The sequence below is a fragment of the Condylura cristata genome, unplaced genomic scaffold, assembly GCF_000260355.1.
Source record: "Condylura cristata isolate star-nosed mole 26May11 unplaced genomic scaffold, ConCri1.0 scaffold00002, whole genome shotgun sequence".
Classification (NCBI taxonomy): domain Eukaryota; kingdom Metazoa; phylum Chordata; class Mammalia; order Eulipotyphla; family Talpidae; genus Condylura; species Condylura cristata.
Window position 1 is genome coordinate 55,242,121 of NW_004567103.1, and position 24,223 is coordinate 55,266,343.

Here is a 24,223-nt window from a genome sequence, read left to right on the forward strand (position 1 = left end):
TTACCATGGGAGTATTGGTAAATTGGCAGGTATCATTCTCAAAATTCAGAAAGGGAACATTAAATCTTTTTAATTGTTCAAGTAGTGACTCTCTCTTTGGAAATAGAAACACCCAAACTATCAAGTCGTGTTGGACATATAACTTAAGTTACTAGCTTTTCTGAAAATTGATTTTTCCTAACCAATGGTAGTTAATGAGCTGGAAAGAAATGCTGACAAAGACAGACATCAGGGGTTCAAATATATCAAGAAACAAGGACCTAGAACTTAGTTGCTACTCATTGAAAAAGTCCTCTTTTTTTAATCAATCAAGAGTTTTGTAAGCTCTGGAGTTGCTCACAGTTCCCCTCCATGAGAACATACCTATGAGCTCCTTGTTGCGAACATCCAGAGCCATGTTCCTCAAGGCAGTGGCCACGGAAGAAACAACTCTATCGTTATCCATTCTTAGAAGTTCCACAAGGATGGGGAGCCCCTTTTCTTTGCGAACAGCGGCCCGGATGTAGGCTGCAAACTAGGGAGCAAAACAAGGCAATGAGGAATAATAAGAGTGCAGGGCCCTTCCTGGTAGCACAGAGGGTTAAAGCACAGCACTAAGAAGCTAAAGCCACTTCAGCATGAGTTCGATCCTAGCCCTGGAGGTGATCCACATGGTGAGGCAGACCTCTCCTGACCCGCCTGCTGCTCCCCTCAGCAGTGTACTTCGCCAGTAGGCCTGTTCTGCTCCCCACTCTGTCTCTGGTGAACCCTTTCACTGCCCTTGCACCTCTAATCTGTACTCCAGCTCTGTATGCATAAATAAATAAATCTTAAAAAATAAAACAGAGTGCAACTCTCAAATGTTACTGCTGCTTAAGGAAGATGTTTCCAAATGATGAACTAATAGATTAAACGTGTTCTTTCACTGGATATTAAATCTGCAGCATAAGTAAAGAGCAAACCATAGTTTGAGAGACAGATAGGCTGAGATGACTGATTTAACATGCAATCCCAAAGCCTGGAAATCTCAAACCAACACCTGCCAGATATTTTGTATAAAGGAGTGAAGGCTGTGATTATTTTCTACCTAGATACATAATCCTGATTAAGGAGGGATCCTGGTTTTTCTCTGCAGCTGGACCCCTGCCAGGTCCAGAGCTATAAATAGGATGGCAGAGACAGTACTGATCAGAGCACATTGAAGGAGAACCTGTCTCTGTCAAGCCACTTCTTTGTAGATTCTCTGCAACAATATTTAGAGTTCAGAAATGATTGGAAAAATCCCCTGCCTCAGAGAAAAAAGAATTCTCCAGAAACTCCTAGCATTGTAACTAAGACACACTTGTGAAAAAGTACATTTGTGTGCAAAATGCTTTCTCATTCAAGATTAGTTTACTGAGGTTGATTTTTTTTTAAACCTGCAGTCAAGAAATTCTTTCGTGATTATGAGGCAAGTCTGTATAGTGAGTCAGTGTGTGCACCACATGAATTGGAAATGAACTCTTAAGTCATCAGCAAAGAAAGAAAGAAAGTAACATTTGAAAGTGGGCTTTCACTGACATTTTTACCAATGCAAATTGTCTTTCAAAATTTAAGATAATTGAAAAATGTTGCTCATAAAACCGCTAATGCTCTCCTGCTGTGGCTAAAACATGACAAAGATCTGCCATCCTTTTGTATTATTTCACATTTCTAAAATATTCAATTTAAAACTAGTTTCTTGAATACTAACAGAATACTTTTATAAAACCATTAGGAGAAAAGATGTATTTCAAAGATCCCACTAATATTCTTCATATGACATAAATACTCCTATGTTCTGAATTGAATGTAGTCTATATGAGGGGAAACGGAATCTCGGACTTGCCGTGGGACAGAACACATGGGCAACTTCACCAACATCTTGCCGTGAAGCTGCAAAGGCAGAACCAAGCTTGTCTAGCTGGGAAACCCACAGCTCAGCTGTGTGCCTTCCAAGAGCATGACCGTCCTCACTCCACCCCAGGAAGCTTCTGGCTAGTAACTCCTGTGGGCCGTGGTTACCTCAGTTTTTTAATGGGGATGTAACCTTTTGATTTACTATTCTAGATATTTTGAAATCACTTACATATTATGTTTATATTTCTGGTGATTTTGCCTCCCAGGAATGAAGTTTAACACAACCAAAATCACATCTATTTCAATTATAGCCTTTTTTTTCATGATCAAATGAACCTGGGGTCACCAGAGCCAAAGAGCACGAGGTCTACCATATTGATGAATATTTAAGTGCTGGGAGCTGTTATAGGTCATAACCACCTCATTAAGTAGATATTATTTCCATTTTATAGATGAGGATACTAAAGACAGATCAGAGGTCTGTTGCTAGTAAGTGAAGGCATTGGGCTCCAGAGCCAGCTAAGTTATTGGCACATTAAGAACAACAACAAAACCATGCTGGCTTAGTACTAGAGCACAATTATCTGTGTACACTCATTCTAGCAGCTGGCTGCATTAAACAAACCATACCTAGGCCAAGCAATGCTTTTCACTCTCATGGATAATACAGTGGCCAAAAGATTTTCAGTTTGGAAGATGGTCAAGGAAGAAGTAGCCAAAAACAAGCACCACCATAACTATCAAAAATATATTCATTTGGAAGATTTGCAGAGACTGAAAATGCTTCAGACAAGGATCATCTGGGAAGTTACTCAGTAATGCTTAAAAAGTTCTAACAATTTAGCTTTAGTGATAATAGTAGAAAGTTGCCTTCCATTTTTATAAAGAAGTCACACATCTATATGGAGACACAGAAACATTTTGCCATATGTGTGTTCTGTAAGCATCTGGGGGAGGAACAGCCACCCCCCCTCCTTCCCTGCAGCATTGCCCAACCTCAGTTCAACATCTCTCGCCAATGCTTCCCAATGGAATCCCAGCCTCCACTTTGCTATACTTTAATTCATCCACTTCATTTCTGCAGAATGGATCCCACAGTGGCCATACCAGCCAGCCTGTGTTGCTTGTCAGGAACTCAGTTACTGACGCTTCGCCCTCAGGCCACAAACCCCACTTCCTAACTGGGTCACTCTTTGGCCTGCCCTCAGATGCCTTGGCAACCCACAGGATTATCCACTCACACTGTCCTGACCTCAAGGTCTCTTTCCTTTTACCCCTTTATCTGGATGGCTCCTTCCAAATCCCTTATCTCATCTGCTGCCGGTTTGCTTCTTCTCACCTTGAAGAGTCTATCTCCGGGAGACCTTTTCTAGCTCTACCCTCCCCTCTTTTCTCGCCTTTCTCTTACCTGCCACATTGGATAGATGTCTTCTTTGAATATCCCACAGCTCACACCCTGTGGAATCTCATAGTGGATCTATTTTCCTTGACAGCGTATGGTTTCTTATGGTCAGGGCTATGCCACACTCATCTTTGGATCCCTGCAGGTCCCTGTTTTTTTCTACTACCTTTTCCTAAACTATTGTTGCTGATCTGACTGCAAAGACAGAAGAAGTGCATGTAAGCGGAAGACTTCCTACCTTCCAGTTGCCAGCAGAGAGGTTCTGGAGAGATCCAGCAGAGCCTTCCAAGGTGGCCGGGTTAGAACTTTCTGCTAGAAGAGTCAGATATGGTTTTACCACTGACGGATGCCACAACATCTCAACTCCTTTGGGAGACTTCGATAGTCCTGGGATAGGACCAACTCCATCCCACTGAAAGACAAAGAACGCATATCAAATGGAAGCAAAACGAGCATAATCTCAACTTTGATATAATCACTCTTGTCAGCTATAGTTAGCACAAGACTATCATGAGAGAAAACAACTTTTTTTCTTGCCAAATACATGATTTCTTACTGCCAGATAAATAACACTTTATAGTATCATGTCAAATAAAATGCTAACTTGATCTTCTTGTGGCGTCCTCTTTTTCTTTTTCTTCTTCTTTCCCCAGCAGCTTGGCTCTGAGTCTTTGCTGGGAGATTCTTTTCCTAGTAAGTCATCCAGTTCGTTCAACCCCAGCAGCCGGGCCTGAGGGACCTCCAGTTCCAGCCGATAGGACAGGTTCCTCAGGGTGCACACGCAGTTCTCCACTGTCTGAAATCCGACACGGCAGAGAATTAAAACCATTGTAGCGCATTATTGCAAAAGGCTTCTGTACTGAACACCAGGCATAATTAAATGTAGCACAGGAAGTACTGTTACTACTTACTAGAACCTAAAACAATCTAAAGATGGAATTATGGCTCTAGAAGTTTGGGGCAATACCCAGAATAATAGGGTATAGACTTGTGCTCTAAGGAGCTCATTTCATATTGACTGAAATTTGTAAGATTCTAGTGGAGAAAATGCCCAGTTGCTGCACTGGCAAAAGTGCTAAAATCTCACTCCTTCCCAGCCTAGGAAGCCTCAGTATAACAAATGTGACTTGCCCCTCTGTGGGCTCAGCCCCCTTCCTACAGCCCTGTGTCTGTTCCTGCCTGCCCCCTAACTCTCTTCTCCCTCTGTGTAAAGTTCCACAATTTCTAACATAAAATGTGTGTTTTGCTCTTTGGAGCCTACATCGCAAGTCTTAGTTGGGAGGTCAGATGTCACTTCAACTGAGTGTGTAAAGCTAGGCTCAGTAACTGCCCAGCAAGCTGCCTTCCCATGTGCCGATTCTCCTCAAGTTGATCTGTAGATCTTTTAGTTCAGTGAGGCTCAAAGAAAAGCTTGACTGTACCCATTAACTTCTCTCTTGTCTTCACCCTGAGTTCCAGAGGCAGATCCAGAAAAATGAGCAGATGCCCTGTGCTAGGGCAGGCATGGAGAAAAGGAGAGGGGGTGGGGGTGGGGTGTAGGGTAAGAGGCTGATGCTGCCAACAGAGGAAGGGGTGAAAGGCCTAGGCTGGGGGTGGTGGGAGGGACTTGCAGTATCGGCACTGGGGTGGGACCTGTGAACCGGGGTAAGTGGGCTGTGCATCGATCAGGAACTTTTATGTGGTAGATACTTCAATACAGTTGGATCTGAGTCTAGGAGCAAGGAATACAGAACTGGAAGGAAAAGGAGCAGGAGAGGTCACTTTGACAATGGAGCTATGGCAACCAGAGAGGAAGCCAGGGTCCCATCTCCCCATGCTAGGGGCTTTACCACACAGAGTGACTCAATTTTCATGCTTCTAAAGCTATTTCTTAGGTTGTTGCGTCAATGTTCACGTGCAACTTTGAAAGACGTTCTCTTTAATCTAGAATCAATGGCAAGTTAATAATGCATGAGGCAGCTGCTGTCACCTGCATCACACCCCTCACACGGCTAGTAGGCACTGACCTTGCTGTCGTAATCAGAGGTGTTTACACATGTGTGGATCACGTACAACAGTGAGTCCACAAGCCCTTCACAAGACCGCATCTGCTTTCGTGCTTCCTCCCCTGCAGAGCTGAGGTTCCTAAATGGGCAAAGACATGTAAGGGTTGCTGAAACAACTTAATCACTATTCACGGAGACTCACCTTCCTGGTCTGAGAGAATGGACAACAGACACCAGGCATGTAGATCTGGTTTGGGGAGGCATTTTGGAGCTTGAATTTTAACAACTCAAGAGCTCACAGTAGCAGTTAGATCTCATACCCACAAAGAAGGACAGTGACATATGAACTTGGTACCACTCTTGTGATATGCCACTTTCTAAACCCCTAATATGATTATTTGAAGTCTAGTCTCAGTTTTCTCACATTTAAAAAGTGGAAAATAATAACAACATATAAAGTAACTAGAAAAGAGCCCATCACATAAAAGGTGTAATTATTTTTCAGTTGTGATTATTTTCGGACAGGTTTTACTTTCCCTACTAAGTTAGAAATAAAGTCTTATAGAATCCTGTCTGGAAACCATACTGTATATGTAGCAGGTGGTCAGAAGTGTTTAATGAACAGAGGAAACAGTTTCTTGTATAAAGCATTTCACCCTGCCAGAAGCTACCTTAGATTTGTGACAAGTGTTTGGACTTCAGTGGCCCTGCTTTGGGTCAAGCCTGTTTGCCAGGGAATTTACCCACCAGGGGATGGGTAACTTTGGGTATTTCACTGGGAAGTTATTACCCTTTTTCTTTTTCTGTTTTCTATTAAAGGTCTTACACATTAAGAAAAAAAAAAAAGAATAAAAGCATTACAAGTTAAATGCAGACATTTGTTTATACCACAATTTTTTATATCTTTTCAATGATGAAACACCCTGAAAATTGTTTTCAGTCTCATCCATATTGAAACTCTTGATATCAATTTGTCTTCATGAATTCTAATTCTTCATGCATTCATAATTAAAACTCTAATGATCTATTTTAGGGCCTATTACAAGGGTTCTAGAATAATTCTGAGATTTCACAAAACCTGGACTAGATAAAGGAGATTTGGGAGTTTTCCTTTTACTTTTGTCTCTCTGGGACCACGGAGACACTGTCACCTGTCAACTTTTCTAAGTCACCTCTCAGCAGCACTCCAGAGTTACCCCCCTCTGTCGCTCTGTGTGCATCCAGGGTCCTCACGACTAGCCCCCTTTCTTGCTTAGCATTTTGCCTGTGGATTTCTCTGTAGGTCCCAGGCAAAGTTGGTCCCTTCTTGTTTTTATCTTTGCCCTCCCCCATGCTGGCTTCCTGCTTCTCAGACCCATGGACGCTCAAATGTTTATCTTTGGTCCCACATCCTCCCTAAAGCTCTGCACTCATTTATACAACCACTCTTGGCATTACCACATGGGCAGCAATCTCAAAATGGACACGGCCAAACTCACAGCTGCCCAACCCACCCCCACCCTCTCTTCTCCACTGCCCTTGATCTCATCAACACACCTTCATGCTCCACTTGTTCCAGCCAAAGATCTATGTGCTACTCTTATTTCCTCCCTTTTCATGGCTCCTTATAAACCATTAGTGAACAATGTCACTGACATACACCCAATGCCTGACACACTCCAGCTCCTGGTCTATGCCCACTGCCCCAGCCAGGTCACTGCCCCAGGCCAGTCTTCCCGTCCCCACTGTTGCCCATTCTCAGTCTTCAATTCATAGTCAGGGATGAGATCCAGCACTCCCGCTATTCCACACATCCTATCGCTTTCCATGGCGCTTGGAATTAAGTGCAAATTCCATCCTCTGATTGAAAATCTGGTAATACTTTGCACCCTGTCTATTAAGCTCCATTTTCAGGCTTATCCCTACTCTGGCTTCTTTCTATCCATTTCTTTTGCCTAGAAAATGTGTCCTCTGAAATATCCTTCCATCTCTACCCCATGAGTACTTCTTGTAGCATTTCAGATTTAGGCTTAACTTTTATCATTTTAATTTTACCAGAGACCACCCGACAATCAAAATAACTGCCTAATAACCCTTATGTCACTGTATTTCTTTTTAATGACACCTATTGTTATTTTCTTGTCAGTCTTCTGTACTAAGCAGACTTCTTTTACTTCTATTATTTACTTAAAGCAGTATGTACTTCTACTTTCAAATTCTTCTAATTCTACTTACCCACCGATCTACATTCTCCGATAGAATATGGGTCTGTCAGAGTAGGAACTAATCTTTCTTGTTCATCAATGATTTCACACAGAGGCAATCATTAAATGTTAACAGCCCTGAGTGTGTCCTGCCTCTGGGTTTTCCCTGAGCCTGGCAGGCTGGCTGGAGAGGGATTACAGTCTCATCAGATCTAGGGGAGGGGAGAGGATGTGCGGCTCTTCTTCCATGACTCCCATGTATGGCTATCAATGCCCTTGAGACAGGGAACTGACCTAGGGCCCAGACTTTCCATGGTCCAGATTCTTGTCCGTCCCAGCTTTGTTCTAGCTCAGGGGCCGATGGTCACCTGTCCCAACAGTAAAAGGCTTCAGCAGGCCCTCCCTTACCTTCCTAAGCTTTCTGTGGTGAAGATACTCAGATGTCTTGGCTTAACTGTTAAATAACATTCACTATATAAATGCACTAAGCAATCATTAAATGTTAACAGCCCTGAGTGTGTCCTGCCTCTGGGACAGAGCTCTTCACAATGCTGACATGGTAGTATCTCTATTGCACAGATGAGGAAATGGAAACCCAGAGTGGGATAAGAAGCCAGCCTGAGGTCAGAGTCCACTCCCATTATTATTTGCCATTTTGCCCAAGGTCTGTTTTAAGCTGCTAGGACATTGTCTGCCTGGGGAACTGGGTAGAAATTGAGTTAATGAGCATTAATGTACATAATGAGCAACATGTGTGCACTTAAAGGAAACTTTATGGATTTTAAAAGCTGAAGGTAAAAACTAAAAATAGTATTGGGGTTTATTTTAATTTATTTATAAAACTCAAACTCAATTGATTATTAAAATGACATGTTACTTTGGACCCATTAAAAGCAAAAAGGTCTTAGCCATCACATTTTGAATTTAAACAAAAACCAGGTTGCAAACAAATGAGCAATCAGACTGTAAGAACAAGAAAAGGCTGTTAAAGTGGAATGACACTGGCAGGAATTTCAGATGAGCCATTCACAAGCTAATGCACTCATGTGCATGTGCATTCCTCACAGGACAACAAAATCCAGTGGCCTAAATTTGCAAGAAACTTGGAAACTTAGGTATTAATAAAAGGCAGTATCTCCTTCTAAAATCAATTTACCCGTGACACATTTAATCACATAATTAACTAGAAAGAAGAAATAAAGAATTTACCTCAGGCAACCAGTGGTATTACGCAGAACAAGTGAAGTCTGGAATTTAATTTTATGATCATCATCGAAAGAAGAGTTATTCCATCCAGAATGTGGAACGATCACAGTGTTTGTTAAGGTTGAGAGAGCATCTCGAATGATTGTCATCTTTACGGCATCACATGAGGATAAATTCCAAAGAACTCCTTAAAAATAAGATTTTTAAAATTAAATCATCAACTAGAAATCCTGCAGCTTTAGGAATGAAACAAACATATTAGCCCTAATTAATGTGAATTCAGGCTGTTCCAAACCTAATCTATGTCCTAAATTTGCAACCAGGCCGGGGAGAAACCCCTAATAAACGTTGAGTGAACATATGTGAGCTTCTGGCAGTATATTATAAAGTCAAGTATTCCTTCTGTTGAGTTTCAGAGCCTATGTATCTATCAGAGAAGAAAACTGTGGCTTTTGCAAAACAGATTACTCTGTGAGGGGAGGCATGCAACCCCATCAAGGTCATAAATATACTGTGTGACTGCTATGAAACTGTTGTTCATTGAATTGCCCTTCACATTCAGTGTTCTGTGTGACAAACCATTTGTAGAATTTAGTACTTGAGAAGATTTTTCTTGCAAGATTAGCATGTATCTCTCCATCATGTTTTTCTTACTTTTGCTGCTGGGAAGCTCAACTCTACATTAACTACTGACACAGAACATGGTGACATTTGTTTCATTTTCCTTATTTAGATAAGGTTTAAACATTTTTGTTGCCATGTGTTTTAGAAATACAAGTTATTACTGTTCCTTTTTAGATACAGGTGAAACCAAAAATAAACTAACAGTCACTTAAACTGTAATTCATATCAACATGGCTAGGGCAACAGACCTTAACGTTAGTTTATTCGAATGTTATTTAAATTATAAGCACACTGGAGGATCTTCACTTTTGTGTCAACTGTGCGGATTGTTACAACATACATATTTTCCATGTATAACCACGGTCTTTTAGGATCTCAGCCTCAGCAGCGGTCCAGCAATTTGTCCCGGATGGTGAGGAGGATTTAGACAGTTCAGAATCAGAAAAAGTCAAGACCTTTCCTAGAAAGATCTGTGGTCTCTACCATGATGGACCTTGCTTATATAATGTCTGGTGTCACAGAACAGATTGAGATCTAGTAAGAGGGGCAGCACACTTTACAGATGCTCACTAGGTGAACTGAACTTTCCAAACTGGAGGTGTTTCTCCATGGAGGCTTAGAAAGTCACCTGCATGTTTATATGCAAAAGGTTTTGGAGCAATAATTTTAAACTGTGCCCAATCGATTTCTAAGGCAGCATGTGCGGAGTGGGGTTAGAACTGCTGGCAGGGTTCCAGGCCTCTCACTCAGAGTGGCTCCATACTTAGCTGTTTTCAATGCTGAAAGTGTTGAGTGTTTTTGCTTGAAAACGGGGTTTTGTATCTACAGGACATTTGAAAAGCACTGTCTTTGAGGAAAAAATATTAAAGGGCTGATGACTGCAGAAGAGACCTGGGGGCTGATGAGAGATCAATGAGTCTCTTGGAGGGCTGTCCTGACTCAAATGACATAGGGGAGGCAAGAGGGAAGAGCAGGCTGAGGCACAGAAAGGCTGGGTGATAGAAACTGCCACATTGGAACTTTAAGGAGGCAAACCCCATTCAACCCAGAGCACCAGTGGGCCCCATGAACATCAGTGAGCCAGCAAGGTGCCTGCAGACCAGAAGCACTGGAGGCCGACATTTATTTTCTCACTTCCCCTCCAACAATTTTATAATATGTGATTCATAATGTCATAGCAAATTCCTTTTCTATTAAAGTTTTTCAAATTCTTCATTCTGCAAAATTCAACACAGGGGGGGAGAGCTGTACTTTCCAACATGCTATGTTCTACTTTACAGAATAAGCGCATTTTAATGAAGTTAACTAACAGGCAAGGTTTATGGAAAGTAAAGCCTGTCCTATTGTAGTCCACAGGTATAAAATTAGATATATTTCTAAAAATAAACAAACAAACAAAAAATATGAACAGCTTGAGTCACAGCTTCAGGTGAAAACATGACTAGAGGAGAGGTGGTTCTTTTAGCACGTTGGATCTGGAAGCTGATGCCTAGAAGTTCTCTGACTGTTGGCAGAAGAACTTGTATTTCATGGTTCCTGCTTCCATTTCCAGCTACTTCTAAGACCTACTTCTGGCAAGAGGATATTCCAGATTTGCAGACTCCCCTGATTTTCCATGCAGGTACTAGACTTTTGAATTCTGTTCTCCTTTATTTTTCATATTGGGCATTTAGAAATACTGATGGAGTTATAGTCATCTTACAATTTACTACTGGTCATTAAGCCTACAATTAGGTTTACATTAAACCTAATTTACATTAAACCTACCTATGGGATTGGACAGCATAAAAGTTCATAGGTGAGTACAAACAATAGTATTACCACCATTTAATGGATTCTGCTCTAGGAGCAGGCACTTTATTATAAGTGTACTTTACTGTAATACCTTGCATCAAGTCACACATAGTGAATTAACTTCCAATTTAACTGAAATTCGCAATGTTCATTTTTTAAAAGAACAACAAGCAATTGCATTTCTAGATTTAAGATAAATCTGATCATACAAATACAATGAGGAACATACTTTAGCATCATCCATTTTTTTATGTTTTGTACATATATGCAATGCTCATAGTTGGGGTTCAAAAATACCTGTTGATGAATCTATTTTTTTTCTTTTGCCTAAATTTTCCTTTTGTTTTCTGCTCATTAAACCGAGTCCTTACACATTACTTCCACAGTAATGTGGATGTAATGTGGATGCCTTTTCTTAAAAATGAGTACTCAGGAAAGTCTCCAAGGGGAGAGGTTTGTGAATCTTTAAGAGAATTTGCCAACATAGTTCTGTCTGCTTTACTTTCAGAGACCCAGACAGGGTTGTTGAACTACCATCCTAGCTATGGTGATAAGAGTTCTGGTTCCATTCTAGCTTCCAGAAACACAAATTAATCTAAGAGCTAATCCAACATGCTAGAATTTTCATCCCTCAAACTGCAAAACAGAAAGGATCAGTGTTGCCCCACTACAAAGTTAAATTGTTTAGTTTGTAACCCTTCAGTAGACTGACTATGCTACTTTTTGGTAATCTGAGATGACTGACAACTCATAAAAGCAGTCTACTATAGACACTCAGGTTTTTATTTCTGCAACTTCAGAAAATGTTCAAAATTAGCCTTGACCAGACAAAGGGTCTATTTTTGGTAAGTCTGAGGCATTCAAGAAACCCACACAAAGGTGGTTTTATCATTCTGTATTGTCAGTTATATTATCCCACTAATCTGGTGCATTCCCAAGTTATACAAATATCTACAACATTTGGTATGGATTTAACTAGCTGTTTCAAACATCAAAGCAAGTCTCAAGACATTGGTTTTTCTTCTCCACTTTCTGTTTCAAAAATACCATTATGGAAAAGCCGAAACGACCAGTCCTGATCAACTCAAATTGGATGAAAAAGGTTCAATTAAACTTAAAAGCCTTAGCTATGGAATGATTAATTTGGCTTTTCTACTCAAAGTAAAAAGTACCATTCTTAAGATGAGCTAATAATACCTGTGTGCACTCTACCTCACTAAAGTCATAATAAAACAATGTTCTCTCCACTCTGTCTGCCGAGGGCTTCATTTAATGGGTCAGGAAGAATGCTGCCAGAGCATTAAGTAATGAATAGAAAATATACCAACTCCCAGATGTAGCAAGACTGATGAAGAAATAGAGAGCTGGAGATTAGCATTCTCCATCAACATGATAAACCTTCAGCTCCGACATCCTAATGCAAAATCTGCTTCAAAAATATTTAGTAGTGCACACTATTATCTCCTGTTTCCTAAAGAGAAAGTTAAAACTAAACTATAATTTGGTTTAGAATTTTGTTTTTATTTAATTTAAAACAATTAGTGATTTGTTGTGAGGACTAAGAATATACAAACTAACTTAGAAAATATTAGGGCATTTTAATGCACATTATTGTCGAAAGTCTGCCTATTCTCTATCACAGGAAAAAGTACACATAATTATAAGTAACCAATAATCATAATGTAACACTGCCAAGAGAGATGAATGTTCATTTTCTCCACAAAGAATGAATAAAGTAATTAAAGATACCATTTCGCATAACTCCTATGCTGTAGAATTTTGAAAAGGCTCACATTTGAAACTAGCTTTATAGCTATTTTAATGGCCAAATGATAATTTTATAGTCAAATTAGAAACTGATTGTACTGATTAATTAAAATAATAGCACTACTAGAAACATGGATTTGTTAGAGGACATTTAAAAACCCACCAAGCAGCATTTAGAAAATGCTTTTCCTCTGATATCATGAATTCATAGCTGCTACAGAACTGGTTTTCTGTCTGATACAAAAGAAATTTAAAACCATTAGTTTTTATATAGCATTCGATTTATGTCATTTTATAATTATAAAAAACTCCACAACATAAAAAACCCACGTAAGTATTTTGTAGACACTGCAAAAAAAAAAAAAAAAAAAGCAAAAGGAAGAAAATGCTAGTACACTTCAAATGTCACCACTGGGTAGGGTCTTGCATTTTCTTTCACAAGTCAGCCTCAGTCTCAGTGTCTGCCTTTGAAGGCCTTGTTTCAGTCATGCTCTTTCACAAGATGTCCACAAGGAAGTGAAAGAATTCCCAAGCCTTAGGGGTGTGGTAAGTACTACACCAGAGGAGAGATATTGAGGTTTGTCGCCCTGTTCCTGGCACATGACAAATTACACCATGACTCTTGCTCACTCCCCACCCAGGGTCAGAAACACTGCCTGCTATGTCAGGTCATCCCTCCTAGCATTTCTGCATCTCTGATCCTTCAAACAGGCAGGTGTCCTGTATACCCCCACAGCAAGCTTTCTTGATAAGCGAGGAAAGAAATGTCAGCCTAATTGTGAAATATAAACTATCAAGGCTGCAAGTAACAGACAAGGGTCAAGGGATGTACATCTCAGACCCTGACTTGGCCTATAGGATAGGTATGTCGGCTCCTGAAACTAGGGGCCTGTCTGCTTCTAACTCCAGTCTCAGTTGTTATTCCCTCGATCTTCTCTGACTAAGGCAAGCAGGATCTAGTCAAAACTTCTCCATTTCTTCTCACTGCAGCAGTCCCCAAAGCACTTCCCTAGTTCTAGTTGGGTTGTTAGAAACTTTTGTGACTTTTTGTTGGCTATTTCAACCTGCCACCATAAGGCCACCTGAAACCCCGCTAGAACTAAAGTTCTGTAGCTCATGCCTTTCAGACAATGCTTACACCCAAGCACAGTGCAAACCTGTCCTAGTCAATCAATATAGTAGCCATCAGAAACATGTGGTGACTTCTACTTGAAATGTGGCTACATCATTTGCTGTAATTATAAAACATATATAATTATGAAGATCTGACACACAGAAAGGCGAGTGTAAAACATGTTAATTTTTGTACTGCAATTAAGCTGAAGTAATTATGTTGGAGCTACTTGGCAAAATAAATGATAATATTTTAAAGAAATTTAATCTATGCATGTAAGAACTGGGGTATAGGTCACAGGAATGGGAGGTGAGAGGATCTGCCAAAGTGGGGAGCAGTGGGTGAGAAAGGAGAGGTCTGCTGCACCATATGGGTTAGCTCTCTGGCTGGAATTGAATTCATGCCACAGTAGCTGGAGAAAGCTTGAGAGTGCTGAGATTTTAAACCTCTGTACCACGACAGAGGCTCAAATAAACTATTTTCACAAGAAACAGCCCCGTTTCTTTTGAACACAGTTACTAGGAAATTGAGAATTACATGTGTCCCGCATTTCACTTCTATTGGAAAGGTCAGGTACAAACATTGTTTCTTTGAGGCCCGACTCTAAGGTAGATGTGTAGGTGAGTCTCTGCTCTCAGTAGACACTGCCAGTTACAACATAAGGCAGCGGTGACAAAGGAGCCACCTGAGAAGAGCAACAGGTAGAGCTTGCAGACACGCCACATCCGTCCTCACAAAAACATTAAGCAGCATCTACTCTGGGTATAGCAGATGCAGGGGAAGCTGGTACTAGTCTCAGAGAGACAGAAGGACTGACAAGTCAGTCTGACTCTGCAGCCCATACATGAGCCTGTTGTGCAGGACTGTGCTGCAGTGTGAAGTGCAGAGTTCAGGGAGAAGCAGGTTAGGTGAGGGGAGCCCTTCCGAGTTCGGGCTGGTGGGGAGGAAGTGGGAGAGTCTTGAGGATGGAGCTGGCTTGAAAGGCAAGGAAAGGGCTAGAGATTTAACTGACAGAAGGGAAGTGTGGAATACAGAAATGGTGTGGTGGACCAGGGGTCAGTGCCTATGACCTGGGCAAGAGTAGAGTGAGGTGGCTGGACCTGAAGGAGTGAGGAGGAGATGTGAAGGTTATAAGGAAGAGAAGTGCTTGTAGTGAGTAGTTTGGAAGCTGATGAAAACCGAGAGTGGTATCAAAGATGAGCCAGCTGTTTGGCATATGTATGAGAATATGGAGCTGTTAAGGGAAATGAGGAAATCAAGAGGGTGGTGGTGAGAGAGTAGTGCAATAAAAAAAAGTCTGTTGCTTGTGGCTTCAGGCAAATTGCTCAAGTTTTCCACCAGGGCCAGAGTGATGAGAACAAATTATAGAACTGAGATGAAACTGAGATATTGGGAAAGCAGTTTTTATGAGGGGCACAATAATGCTATCTTTAATTAATAAAACGCCTTTCTCTGGATAAATTCTGGGGCAAACAAATCCTAGTGGTGCACGGTCCTTTCTGGGGCTCCTAAGATGCTATCATCTTGACAGAGGATCCTGAGACTTGTGGGGCAACCCCAGTGCAGCTGAATGTACAGCCCTGCTCCTGGCTTACAGGCAGCTTGTGGCTTTCTTCTTCCTGCCCCATCAGGTTCAGCATCCTGGCTGCTGGCCCTACTAGTGGGCATAGGTGGTTTTCTAGGTGGTGGGCAATCCCCTGGGCGTCTTGGCCTTGTTCATCTCAAGGCTCTGAGATTTCTTGCACAAGCCTATGTACATCCCACGTCCTGTGATGGAAGGCTCACTCGGGTATAGTGGTCACATTGGCTAGTTTCAGCAGTTGTGCAGTCACGATATCTAGGTGATACCAGGGAAGGAAGAGTCCCAGGCGGAGGTGTGGAAAGAAGACCTGCACTAGCTGCAAAACCTGTGCACAGGTGGGCCCCAGTTTAGAGATTCAATCTGGAGGGGATTGCTTCTGCTCTTTCATCTCAGTTGAAGGATGTGAGTGATAGATCTTCAGAGATCATAAGTGTTAGCCTGCTTTTCTGCGACTTTTGATACATATATTTTTTCAGATATAAAGGTAAATCACAACATCTTTGAAAAGATGTATCAGTTTCCAGAGAAACTGGAACTCTAGAGACCCAAATTTCATTGCAACATATTCTTTTTTTCTAAGAAATTTTCCAACTTCTTTGGTAGTAGAGGAAAAATGACAGAATGCAGTCATATAGTCCTACATGCCTTGGAAAGGCATTTGCACAGAAAACCAACCAGTTTACAATTCAGAAATGCTGATGAAGAACTGTCTGTAAGGCATTTAAATGATAACTCATTCCATTAGGGGGAGTTTGTAAGAGGGAACAGGTCACATATGGGAAGTCTCCCTAAAGAAACGGCTGTGATGCAAAAGTGACAGCACAGTCAGCAGCCCTGTGACCCTGGTTGTTCTTGAGGTCACTTCAGCCTCTGCATAGTCTCACAGAGATTTATAGGAGAAACATCATAGAAGCTGTATGTTCCACAGCTGATTTTTGAGTGTCCCAGAATGTGCTTGTAGACTTTTATAATCCAGTAGCCTGGGACCAGCATAAGCTTAGAGACAGGTTCAGATTTACAAAGTACTTGAGGGGTCTCTTGCTTCATTTTTTGATTTTCTTCACGTCCCCATCATTCTCTAATTTACTGGCTTTCCAGTCTACTGGGGAGTGTGTCATTACAGGACCTCTTTTGCTGGGAAATTTTATTGACCCCGGGCTGACCGCCCAAGTGCTGTGGTAACCTCTGAGTCTCCACACTTGACTCTTCCTCATTTTGGGAGGCTTTCCGAAGCCTGCTCTCAAAATAGAAGGTCATATTCCACTTACAAGGTGAATCTTTTCATACTCAGACTATAAATCTAGAAAACTCACAAGACCAAAATCACATTTTACGTTTTCTAAAGCAACCTGAAGCTTTGTGATTATACCTGTTCACTAGTTTGATGTGACCCCATTAGAGGCCAGGTTCAAAAGTATTTCTCTACACTTCTGGATGAAATTCAGAAAGTAAAAGCGATACTATGAAATTTCTTTTTTCTTTTCCTCTTTTGGTAGTACTTTAATAAAACCAGGGAAATGATGTTTGAAAATGGGCAAGACTTTGTGCCTTCTCAGCATTCCTTGGCCTTGGGAATGACTGGTGCCAGCAGCAGGGCTAGGGAAGGAAAAACTTCAGTTTGTACGTTAGGATTCCACATTATAGACTCAACCTCTTTGGACCTCAGCTTCCCTTCTGTAATACTGGGGTAGAATAGGGTCCTCTCCAGTTCAAAGTTCGACTCACTCTGAATTAAGAGTTATTATGTCTACTGTTTTGTCTTGTTATCAACTGAACATTTTTTGTTGTCATTTTATTTCTCACGGATTTTTTTTTTAGGGTTGGAAATGTTTAGTAACAATAAAGCATGTTTCTATTGCTACTGTTTTATAAAGTGGACCAAGGGACAAGGATTCTACTGGTTTGGGCTGGGATGTGGGAGGGGATATTGCTGGATTTGAAAACGATTCACATAGCTTCTGATGGTTCTAGGGGCCCATTTATGACAGAAAGGAATAGACCAGCAACTCCTCCCTGGACTAGAGAAGAAACAGCTGTGAAGGCATATTAATAAGGCCAAGAGGACATGTTTAGTAAATAATCACCTTAAAGTAGCATCTAACAGTCTAAAGAGCTGGATGTATATCCATGAGTCTCCTGCCTTTACAGAATGCCTGTTTTTTTCTTAAACTGCAGCTTGATCTAGCTCCTCTTCCTTTTGCATGGGTAACTTTTTTTTTTAAAGAAAAAAATCAATTTATTGTCTAATTAGAGATATGTAGCTAATGATCAGGAAGAGACTATGTCTAATTATAAGTTCTGCATAATGTCTGCAATCCATTGCTAGCATTAAAAAATTTTGAAATAAACAGTGTGGAAATATTTTACTTAGCCATATGGATGAATAATTACTTGCAAAACTAGAAGGAATGCGAATATAGCAGTCATTTAAACAAAGCCTATTATTAATCAAGAACAAAGGCTACTTTTTGTTATTTAACATCAGTGTAATTGGGACTAATACAAGTGTGAGAGTTTAGGGACAGCTGGTACATTATGGAGCAGGCCTCTAGATTCTGTGCAGTATCTTCAATTTCTGTAGTTTTAAAAAATGATGCTCCCAGGATGCTGAATAATTTGAAACTCATATTTCCTTGCTTAGAAACACTATTTAATTATCTTGAACAAATGAGTTCAACATATCTTTTCTAGTGACAGGATGTTCCCACTTTCCATCTATAGTTTGGGGCTTAGCAGACATTCATTTTATATCCCAGCTGGGGAACAACCATACTTCATCTAGCTTTCAAGTTTAAGCACAATAAAGCAAAAAGTACCTTTGTAATAATAATTAAAAACACAAACCACCCTTCACTCTTAGCATCTACCTATGTCAACAATTACTAAAAGAAAAGCTCATTAGGTTTCTACCTGGAAAATGTTCAACACAATGAAGAAAACACAACAATCATGTTACATTAAAGAACTATTTTAATTAGCAATGACAGCCATACTGCCTTGGGAATATATACTTAAGGAAAGTATTTTTTCTTCTTTTTTCCTCATGCAAATAGAGATGTGTCCAAAAATGCAGGCCCTGGGCAGTTAGCACAATTAAAGCAAAGGTAAGGTATCTTTTTAAAGGAGCTAAAATTTCCTCACTTGAGTATATTAAAAATTCCAAACTAGAAAGAAAAGGTTTTAGGAGAAAAAAGGTTTTGGATTAATAACCTGCTTGAATTACTTAATATTATGAATAATAGAATTTCAGGTTTCAAGGGGATAGTAATTTCTTTAGCTAATAAAATATTTTGAAAGTGATTCTAACTTGACTATGTTTCCACTGAAGAACTCTTAAGCTCTATCAACAAAGCCCAACCATTATCCAAGACTGGCCAGAGTAACAGTAATCTGTGGTGACACTGGCAGGCAATGACATGTGAAAAGTTACTGTTCTACTTTTCAAGCAGATTTTCTGAGAGATAGCTCATTCACAGGAATGTGGGTGATGTGATCTTGCAGCACCCTACTCATTATTTTGGAGCTTATTTTAATTAAAACACACTTTCCTGCTTAGGGAGGTCTGGGAAGCTGGATTGAGGGCTAATTTGTCTTCTCTTAGGGGGCCAACTTTAAATGAAGCAGTCAAATGAGCTTCTGAGGGCTTATCTTCCTTGCCTTCGGAAGTCAGAATTTCTCCTTATTGCTTTCTAAATAAGTCTCTGCTTGTCCTTAGCTTCCTGAAGTACTGAGCTCCTGTGAGTTCAAGAATATGATGGTCGACTACTTTGTGTAGAAGCTGTAAGGGAATTCACACATTAGATGGCTGCCTGTGAAAAATTAATCTTGAGGTACTCAAACCCTGTAAGCCTATGATATAAAGCTAGTTTATGAGTATTTGACTTTAGGAGAGTGGAGAGCTGAAGATCTCTGCATATTGTCACCCTTTAAAGCATATCAGGAATCAAACTTAAAATAATGGAAGTTCAGTTAAGACTGGTGTCACTAAGTTTTGGAACGGAGAAGTGTGAATAAATATTTTTTCTTGCCTTTCTCTATCAGGCTTACAATTATCTGTATAAACAACACACACACAATTATGCTAGATTACATAATGACTTGGTAGTTTTACATTAGCTGGACAGTGTCTATAAACAAATCAAACTCAGGCTGACATTCAGTCTTCTGGAACTAGAAATTCACTTCTGAGGCCTCTGGCTTAACTCCTTTACATATGCCAACTGAGTGAAGAGTGAGCTGACCACTGTTATTCCAAAGCTAAGATTGCTTTTGAATAGAATATTTCATAAGCACTCAGCCTACATACCAGAATCAGATTTTATGTGTAAAACTATGTAGTAATCAACCAATTCTTAATAATCCCTGCCCTACGAATATGGTCAAGAAGTAGTTCTTAAACAGCAGCCACTGGCAGCTGTTTTCAAAAAAGAAATACCAGGTGCTGTTGCTAGTTTTACCTTTGAAGGGAAACTATCTTATGAGGAAATAACTCTATTTGAATTAGGAAACACTCAGATCCTTTCAAGGCCAAGGTTCATGTCTTGAAATATCTGTGTTTTCAGCACTTAGTACCCACAAAGAGATGAGGAAATATGGAGGAAAGCCTTTAAATTAGCACTTACATTCTGAGTAATCTGCTGGTAAATTAGAACATAAAATCCCTTAGTAGTGGAATCAGGTTCTAGTACAAATTTATTTGAATTACTCTCAAATGAAAAGGCAATCATCAGACTTTCATAATTTCCATCTTGTTGATTACTATATTTTACAAAGTCTTTCAGCTAAACTCTGAGAAGGCATATAACACTTTTTCCCACAGAAAAAAACATATTTCCTCCTTTGAGAAATTATTAGGAAAGAAAAAGCTTCATACTCAGGATCTAAGAATTACAATGTCATGATAAATTTGCCTAGTTCATCAAAACAGAAACAAGTCTAAGAAGCTGCGCTTCCACTGTCAGGGGTCCTGGTGTCACCACTGGTGGCTGGGGAGCACATACACTGCTGTATAGGTGTTACTGGAAGAAGACACTTTGACATTACATTGCAAGCTCAAAGTGATGGGAAAGAAATATCAAAGAACGCACTCATGTACAGCAAATAGCACAGTCCATACGTAGCTAACAGGAAGCTAACAGAAAGTTGCTGGGTGTAATCACAGTGGTTGTGTTGATTTCTAGGAGGGAAATGTCTATAGTCTTTTTTCCTCTTAACTTTCTCTAGCTTGTTCTCAATCACATTTTATACAAACACCTAAACATATGTGTAAATTATTTTTTGTTCAGAGTGTGAGATGCTACAAAGCATTTTAGAAAGAGGAAGTACATGCTAATAAACTCCGCCTGGTCCGGAGGTGACCCACATGGCACGACAGACCTTCCTGACCCACCCGCTGCTCCCCTCAGCAGTGTACTTCGTAGATCTGCCTGTTCTGCTCCCCACTCTGTCTCTGATGAAGCCTCTCACCACCCCTGAGCCTCTGGCCTGTACCCCAGTTCTGGATGCACAAATAAATAAATCTTAAAAACAAAAACAAAAAAAAACACTACATTTAGCATCTTAGTTGCATATATTATTTGGATTACACAATATGAGAAAGGTGATTACCCTTTATTAATTACACTGGGCTCATTATTCTGCAAATGCCTCTTTGATTATGCTGCCATAAGTACCTGTAACATGTTTATTTAACCTTTGTATGTGATTTGACCATGTGAATATAATGCCAATTATTTAACCATTTTCCTAATAATGAATACTCAGCAGGTCCATTGGTTGTTATTATAAATCATTGTCATTAAAGAATACTGTCATTAATTTGCCTTCCACAGAATTGTTCTTTCATGTCAAACTGAAGTGCTCTTGAACTGAGCTGATGGCTCCATGACATCGGGTCTCTCAAGTTGGACTCGACTTGGTTCCTCTTGATCTTTTACTCCCAACATTGGATCATCATGTCCTAACCAGAGACATTTCTTGAACTATTCCCTCACCTCTACTGTTCATCCCTTCTCTTGATCACTCATATAGTTTAAGCGATTATCTCTAGTCTTAACTCCTTCAAATTTGTCCTCTGCTCTGTTTTCTGCTGGAAGAATGCATTCGAAAGTCCAAACTGGTCACAGCATGTCCTATCATCGCTCCTATCACATGTGATACACAAGTTCCTCATACAAGCTCCCCAAATCAGGCCTGTGGTTATTTCTGGCCTCATTTCCTTTCAGTATCCTCTTTCTACTGTTAGCACTGATCCCACATACTCTGCTGGCTCCAACCTTCTGTTTATTACTGGAAATACTTGTTTGTTTCCTCATTCTTTAGGACAACATTGGTTCCATATCAAACAGAAAACTTCCCCTGCATGTCCTCGGTGCTCCCAATGCACCCTCTACTGAACTCTCTACAATGTTTATTTTTCACTGACATACACAAAACGACTTGCATTTCTCCTGAGCAGGAACCATTTGAGGGCAGAACTTAGTTTTATTCATCTTTACATCCCCAGTGCCTAGGAAAACATTGCAACAACAGAACAGCACTCTTTTATAGGCTTAACTGCAGTGGAAGGAAGTCAATTCACTATATGTTTAATTTCCATGATAAAGAGTCAATTCTATTAATATATATATAATTTTAATATGGAATACATAGTAAAACTGATAAGTATAAAAATGATGCTAATAGATATAACCCTTTAGCAACAGAAATATAAATGTCTTCTGCACCACTAGATTAAATTACAGCCTCCATTAAAATTATAAGAGCCATAGCATATCTACCACCTAGAACTTCTGACTTTTTCCCAACCCACCAAACAAGGACAAAGTCTAGATGGTTTCCAACATTCTCTACAGGGCAAGTGCACATTCTTTACCCACCTGTAACAAGCTCCCTTACTTCGGCATCAATAGATTTTCTCAACAATCGCAACAAGGCAGGTATGCCACCAACATTCTTCATTGCTATTTTATTTTCATCTGTAGACTTGCCAAAAACAAGATTTCGGAGGGCACCACAAGCATTCTTCTGAACTTCCAAAACTCTGTGGTCCAAAAGGTCAACCAGATGCTTGATTCCCCCTAACCTACACACCTAGAATGGAAAACATTTATCAGGCCTAAGTACATGTGATCAGTGCCCAAACAAAAATCTGTTACAAAGGGATCACAGGATATGGTCAACTCCAGATCATTTCAAAGTAGTAGTTTTTATTCTGAATGGCACATCTTTAATAAATTGTAAGACACTATAAAGGTGAATGTCTTTTTTCTGGGCCCATGATTTAAAAATGGGAAGGAGACCAAGGTACACTAATAGCACAGGCAAGAAGCATGTGCTACTTGACCCTACTGGATATTCTCCTGAGTGCAAGGAAATGAACGAACACACACACACAGACACACACACACACATATCATGGTTGGAGACAACACAGGAAAGGATATCCAACTTAAGTCAATTGGTTTCTAAGATTCTTTTTCAAGGCTTTTCTTCCTAACTTTCCTTCATTTTCCAATTCACTAGCACATTTCATGACTAATTTGGGCTTTATTGTACTGCATTCACCTTCAGATTTATAACTGGTAAGTTGTTTTGCATATTAAGTTGATGAAAAACACTTGAATTCCATGTGACATGTGATTCACTGTGTTTCCACAAATGGCAATGAACTTTAAAAGCTGAAATAAAATATCCATATATGCCTGGTAACTTAATTACACTGCTGGTGCCAATTCTGAAGAGAATCTTTTAAGATATGTAACTTTGTCTTTCACCTAATACACTTAAAAATATTTTTAAAATATAGGTTAAGTTGTTTTTTGCCTAAGGGTTATAAATAAGTGAAATGAATTGACATGATCTGAAACTGCTGTCGGCACTCCTTAGTTCTTCCTGAGACATACTAGGGTGCATAGTTAGAAAGTAGAATAGAAGAGCACATCTGATATCAAAATATCCCTTGTAAAGGACCTCTGAAGTGCATATGGTAATTTCATAGGCACCCAAATATGTGACTGAGCAGAAAGGTGCGTCTCCCTGGGCACCCCAGGCCCTGGGTGCTGTACCTCCATCTTGACTTTGTTGTCGCCGAAGCACAGGTGCTGCAGGTAGGCCGCTGCATTCGCTTGAACTGACGGGAACTGGTGCTGCAGCATGTGAATGACTTCAGGCAGCTCAGGATCACGCCAGGCAAACTCCCTACAAGAGAAAAACATGGCTTCAGCCAGGAAGGCCTGTGTTTTAACAATATACTTAAGGAAACATTTAAGAAAAAGAAGTTCCTATTTTGTGACTAAAATAGGAAGTCACAAAAGTCCTAAAATATATAGGTAGATAATTTTTATTCCTTGATGAACATATGTGGAGGACCAGATGCTTATGATCTTAAGAAATCATGGTGCAGAGATGCACAGAAATAAATTCAGGGAAACAAAGGAAGTTTTTCACATGAATAACTTTTCCATTCTTGTTTTCCTTTCCTGATTCTAATTTTATTCCCTTTTACCTATGTAAGGAATATGCAGGTGCAAGGCAAGGGTAGTTCAAGGAGATGTCACACCTGAGGAAAGAGGAAGAAAGGCTGGTGGGAAAAGATCGAACTGGTGGCAGCCTCGACATCGTAACTAGTGTGGGCCTGATGATTTTTAAGAAACATATTTCTGGTTGTTCTTGATAATAGACAGCAACAGACAGTAATTACAAAGACAA

General features: G+C 40.1%; 1 protein-coding gene across 5 annotated transcripts in view; it reads right to left on the reverse strand.

Moving 5' to 3' along the window:
- Window positions 1-24,223, reverse strand: part of PKP4 (plakophilin 4) — a 230,072-nt gene that overhangs the window by 13,182 nt on the left and 192,667 nt on the right. For all 5 annotated transcript variants that reach the window (XM_012727818.1, XM_012727815.1, XM_012727813.1 and 2 more), the window contains exons 10-16: window positions 23,581-23,713; window positions 22,393-22,606; window positions 8,637-8,820; window positions 5,266-5,383; window positions 3,864-4,055; window positions 3,498-3,671; window positions 364-514 (exon numbers count right to left, since the gene is read on the reverse strand). In XM_012727818.1, coding sequence (XP_012583272.1) covers window positions 364-514; window positions 3,498-3,671; window positions 3,864-4,055; window positions 5,266-5,383; window positions 8,637-8,820; window positions 22,393-22,606; window positions 23,581-23,713 — 1,166 coding nt within the window. The remainder of the gene's footprint in view (window positions 1-363; window positions 515-3,497; window positions 3,672-3,863; window positions 4,056-5,265; window positions 5,384-8,636; window positions 8,821-22,392; window positions 22,607-23,580; window positions 23,714-24,223) is intronic.